The sequence below is a fragment of the Etheostoma spectabile genome, chromosome 6, assembly GCF_008692095.1.
Source record: "Etheostoma spectabile isolate EspeVRDwgs_2016 chromosome 6, UIUC_Espe_1.0, whole genome shotgun sequence".
In the NCBI taxonomy this organism is placed as follows: domain Eukaryota; kingdom Metazoa; phylum Chordata; class Actinopteri; order Perciformes; family Percidae; genus Etheostoma; species Etheostoma spectabile.
Genome location: NC_045738.1, coordinates 19,892,960 through 19,898,017, shown reverse-complemented (window position 1 = coordinate 19,898,017; position 5,058 = coordinate 19,892,960). Strand labels below are relative to the sequence as shown.

Genomic DNA, 5,058 nt, shown 5'->3' with positions numbered 1-5,058 from the left:
TCTAGCCACTGGGGGACCATAGGCAGGCTGGGGAAACGCATTTCAATGTTAAAAAAAGTTCATGCCGTTGGACCTTTAAGCCTGCCTCATGTGTGAACCGGTTTTATTTTTGTAGTGCTTATCATAATTTATTTTCTACTTTTAAACAGTGACAAATTCTCTACTTCACAGCATGCAATCCTTTGCTTTGAAGTCTTTTGCAAACTGGCAACATGGGGCAGCTTTCTTTAGTGTGTGTCTCTAAAATAAGTTTGAAGACATTAGGCTCGCTGGAGAGGAACTGCGCTTCATCTGTGAAGTGGACGAGAGCAGGCGGCAGCAGGCGGGGGGGGGTCGACAAAATGCAGCGGCCAAGTTGGACAGTTTCCAGCCATTTCCAGAAACCTTCAGGCTAAACAGGAGGTCATAGAAACATTCACATCCTGTAAGGTCAGATTCCGATTTAATAAAATGTTATCAGACACGTACATCAGCGTGTACACAAATCTCCAGTTGTTTTTATGACAGAGTAGCTGTCAAAATGCTCTACATAGGATCTGTTGCTGATTTTAATAAACAACAGACTGTATGTACTGTAGATGATCTGTAATCCCCTTGACTTCTAAACGATCAGCCACAACCATGTGTTCTGTACAGAATAAGCCTTTAAATCAGATGAATGGCAATTCAAATCCGATTCAAAAACCGTAAAAAATGTATATAAAATGTGGTCATGTTGAATCAATTCTGACCCAATCAGCTGTTAGATCAGCTGAGAGGCCGGTGTTTCCCAGCATGCTCTGGGTCCGCCTGGGTTTTGCAGTCGGTGAAAAGCAACTGCGCCTTCTTCCGGGATCTCGTTGGGTTAGCGTTGCCCACGTGTGCATGACGTCAGAGCGAGTCGGGATCAACTCGGACACAAATCTAACCAGCATGCAACGGGTGCCGATTGCAGGTGACCGATTCTGCGTAGACCAGGCTCATCTCGAACAAGCTTTGTATTGAGCGGTCGAGATTCCTAAAGCCTTTGAACGCTCACACAGGTGATTTCAGGTAGATTAGACCTCTGCTCAGGTTGAAGCTGATGCTGCAGCTTTGATGGCAAATCATTGCGTCGCAGTTTTCATCTACCAATAAGAAGGTCATTTGTCCCACCCTTTCCGGTGCAACAAAGCTAACAGGTGGCTCAGGAAGATGTCAATCAATCAGTGGAACCACACCCACACAGTCCTGGGAAGAGGGCTAATCAGAATCCAAACACCAGTCCATGGCCTTTAACTATAAAATATATTAGAAAACAGGATAACATCACCTATTGAGAGGATTTCTTTTGAAAAAATAAGCAAAAATGCAATCAAAACTCAACTAAAAGATTAAAGTCATTACGGAGTTTACTGTAAAAATTATAATTTTAAATTCTAACAAATGCTGTGTTATTCATAAATCATTACCTTGTATGTTTGCTGCAAACACAACACAGTTTGGGACATGAATGGCGGTCAGACAGGCTGCTGTTATATAATTAATGGAGCTCCACATCTTTGTAAAGGCCCCGTGTTGAGTGTCTCCAGACTGCATTGTGTGCAGTCCTAAAGAGGGCTGCGTTTAACTTTAAATGCTTCTTCGCCCTACTTATGTTAATGAGACGGAGGATGCAAGGCCGCCTGGCCCATGTCTGTGCTGCAGTCTGAGTCAAGATGTGCATTTCATTATAAGCCGACGGACTGCGATGTAACCAGCAGATGCTTTTGGAGTGAAATGTCAACATCCTTACTTGTATTGAGGGATTTAACTGGATCCTTTGGTTTGAATACTCAGACTAAAGGAGACACTTTGCCCCTCTTCCATGATTTCTGACTCTTAATAAAAACATTAATCGAAACTGAAAATAATTTTGTACTGCCTGCAAGGAATGCTACAGGATGAATTTTGAAACTCCTGTGCACGCTTTAACAATCTGAGTGGTTATTTAAAGCGAGTCAGTAAACTCTGGACCAACAGGTGACTGTATTTGTTTTTCTATGAGATGAATTACAATTAACATAATTCATAGACAGCTCAGCATTTATTTTTCTGACTAGTAAACATCTCATTTCACAGGAATGCATTATTGAATCACTCCAGAAAAGAAAAGGTCAAAGCAGGAGTCATCAAGCACCTGATGTATGCATGCAAATGCTCTCATAAAATGTCTGTTTTAATCAACTAGTCGGAGTGACTTTGCTGTATTCTTTCTCTGAAATGCACAGCCAGGATGTGTCTGATGAATGAAAGACGGTCTCAGAGCCTCCAGGTCTGACGGCATTTAATGTGCCTGCGTTTTCCTTTCGGGAATACAAAACAGAAAAAGCCGAGCTGCTGGATGAGCACTGCTCTGTTGGATCGAGAAAGGAATGACGTCAAGACCTCAGCTGGCTGACATGAATTACCCCCCATCCAACACTGGGTGGTGCTCAAAGTCTGTTCCACAACCGAATAGGTCTTCGATCACTCAGGTTTCAAAGTGCAATAGACATGAATCAGGTAAGCCTGCTAAGTTAAGTCAGTGTGGCATTAGTACTTTTATTTCAAGTGCTCATATGCTTTTTTTCCCCCCCTCCTTGTGTGCACGTTATAAGTTTACTAAGTGAAAAAGCCCAAAGCCCACCTCACAGGGACTTACGATCTCCAACAGAAAACACTGTTCACAAACAGCTCTATTGTAGTCCAGCCATTTCTTCGGTCACTTTGTAACACGTTAGAATGGTCGCTGAGCCCTCATACTCTGCTTCTGACTGGCTAGTAGTCCTTAGCTAGCTACTGCTCATGTGCGACTCCCAAAGATGGAATGGAAGAGTGATGCCTCACTGTAGCTAAAACTGCGCTCACACAGGGTGAACAGAGGAGCCGGAGCAATGTGCAGTACAACAATATGGTGTGTTTTGAAAATTGAAACACAAACCTTTTCTGATATAACCCGTTAATACAAGTGTGAACCTGAAAATGAGCCCTTTAAATACTTCTTCCAATAGTCTGTTGGGAACATAAACCCAAAAGGTTAACTTTGTTTTAAGAAATTAAAAGCAAACAAAATGTGACCACATCTTTTTGGGCCAGACACTAATGAAAAGTGCTGGGTATCGTTAAGCTCCTACAACACACACCCTGTCTGTGCAGAGTAGATTTTCCTGCGTGACTCAACATGTAAACAGCCAATCACCAGTATGATTAAAGCTCGGAAGAAGCATACTCCCTGACGCTAATGAGATTTATTCCCAAGTCAAAAACCTATCCGGATGTACAGCTGTAGTCTAAAGTTTTGACTTCAGATGTTGCATGTTCTGTATGAGTCTGCAAAATGTCCTAGAAACAGTTCAGATATTTTTAAGTGGGATTGTAAGAAGTACTGTATCCACAGTTTGGGTATTCCCACAGTAGATGGCTGTTGGCATGCCACAAGATTGGAGAAGCAAGCAAGAAGTATAGGACTCAATGTCAGCTACTGCTGTTGAAGGGGGCAGCAGCTAAATGTCTTTACCGCTTTACTTTAACAAGTGAATCCAAAATAACTCTTTAAAAATCACTAAAGTCACACAAAAAGCGAGCCTTTAAGTTTAAAGGATTAGCTACAGTGTACAACCATAGCATTACATCGATTAGCTTCTTTGTTAGTACTCCTGCCCGTTTTGCTAAACTGGGAGAGCGTGGCGACCATTTATACTATAACTAGTACTTGAGTGGTGATAAGTACCTCATGCAAACCCAATTAAAAAACATCCAAACTATTCCTTAACCCTTGTTTTCCCATGTCACGAGACGTTATTTTATATTAGCCTTTTCATTTCATCTGCCGTCGTAGCCTCGCCCTTCGGGTCTCGGAGACTGTTTTTATGCATGTTTGAGTACAGGATGGTTTAGGGATCCGAGGATAGTGGGATACGCGGTCGAATGAAGGACGGGTCTCTGGGACCCTGGAGGCCAAGGTAGCAGAAAAAATAAAATAAAACAGGACAGGTCTCTAGAACCCGAAGAAAACAAGGGTGATAGACATTAAGTCCAGCTAGCTTCTTAAAATAACAGACATGAACACAAGACAACATTTTTATTAAGATGGACTTTTCATAGACAAATTGAGTTTGTAGTGACGTACTCTTTTGCAACATTACAAGGTGCTGTGATTAGGATGCATCCAAAATGACATTTAGTTGATTCAATGTAAACATTAGACTTAGTCTCACTTGGAACCAGGGTCCTTCTTGCATTTCATGCTTTTATCCTCATCTATGAAGAATTCATTGCAGGCAACGGTCAGTGCAGCAACCAGAACGACAAACTCCTGGAAGTCCACCTCGCCGTCCTTGTTTTCATCCAGGTCATGCATAATCTTCTCAACCACCATGGGGTCCTTGCTGGCCTAAAAACAGAAGAATCCTGATGAAAACAAGCCAACCAAAGAGAAGCAAGTTTCACAAGATCAAATCTTGTTGCTGAGAACTGAACAATGGAGCTTATGCAAGAACTGCGTGTAACCGATTCTACAGTCAGTGACACGTTCCAATTACAGAATCTATCTGGTACAAGAAGGAAATTCATGAGTAGTCCAAATCTGCCAGACTGAGACTAAATAGTACCAGAACGTATTGAAATATCCCACAACCCATTGCAGGTTGGTCAATTAATATTTCATTACGACACAAGTTTGGAAAAGTGTTGTGTTCATAATGAATCTGCAACTGACAAAGGGAAATGCCTTAATTTCCATCTTCATTGGCCAAGATGTGCATTGGACTTGTAACAACGGCACTTGTGATTTTTAGATCAAGTTATGTTTAGTTGGTTAATGACAGTTTTGATGACATAATCCACCCTGAGAAGATGTAGCTGTACCTTTGGGGTATGTAATTACTTCCCACTTTTAGGCTAAGTTTGTCAGCAGGATCACAAAAACTACTGGCCTGATTTTCATTAAACTTTAGGAAGGCGTAGGGCCATTAAAATTTCTCACTCTCAACCACATTAATAGAAAGGGCATTCCTGGGGGGAGGTCTGCACTCTGACCAAAAGATGTCAATACCATTTACTCAGTCAAGTCAATAGTCT

At 41.8% G+C, this 5,058-nt stretch overlaps 1 protein-coding gene across 2 annotated transcripts in view; it reads right to left on the bottom strand.

Moving 5' to 3' along the window:
- Nucleotides 1-4,047: 4,047 nt before the first annotated feature.
- s100a1 (S100 calcium binding protein A1) overlaps nt 4,048-5,058 on the bottom strand; it is a 3,606-nt gene continuing 2,595 nt past the window's right edge. For both annotated transcript variants that reach the window (XM_032517881.1, XM_032517882.1), the window contains exon 3: nt 4,048-4,372. In XM_032517881.1, coding sequence (XP_032373772.1) covers nt 4,193-4,372 — 180 coding nt within the window. In that variant the 3' untranslated portion in view covers nt 4,048-4,192. The remainder of the gene's footprint in view (nt 4,373-5,058) is intronic.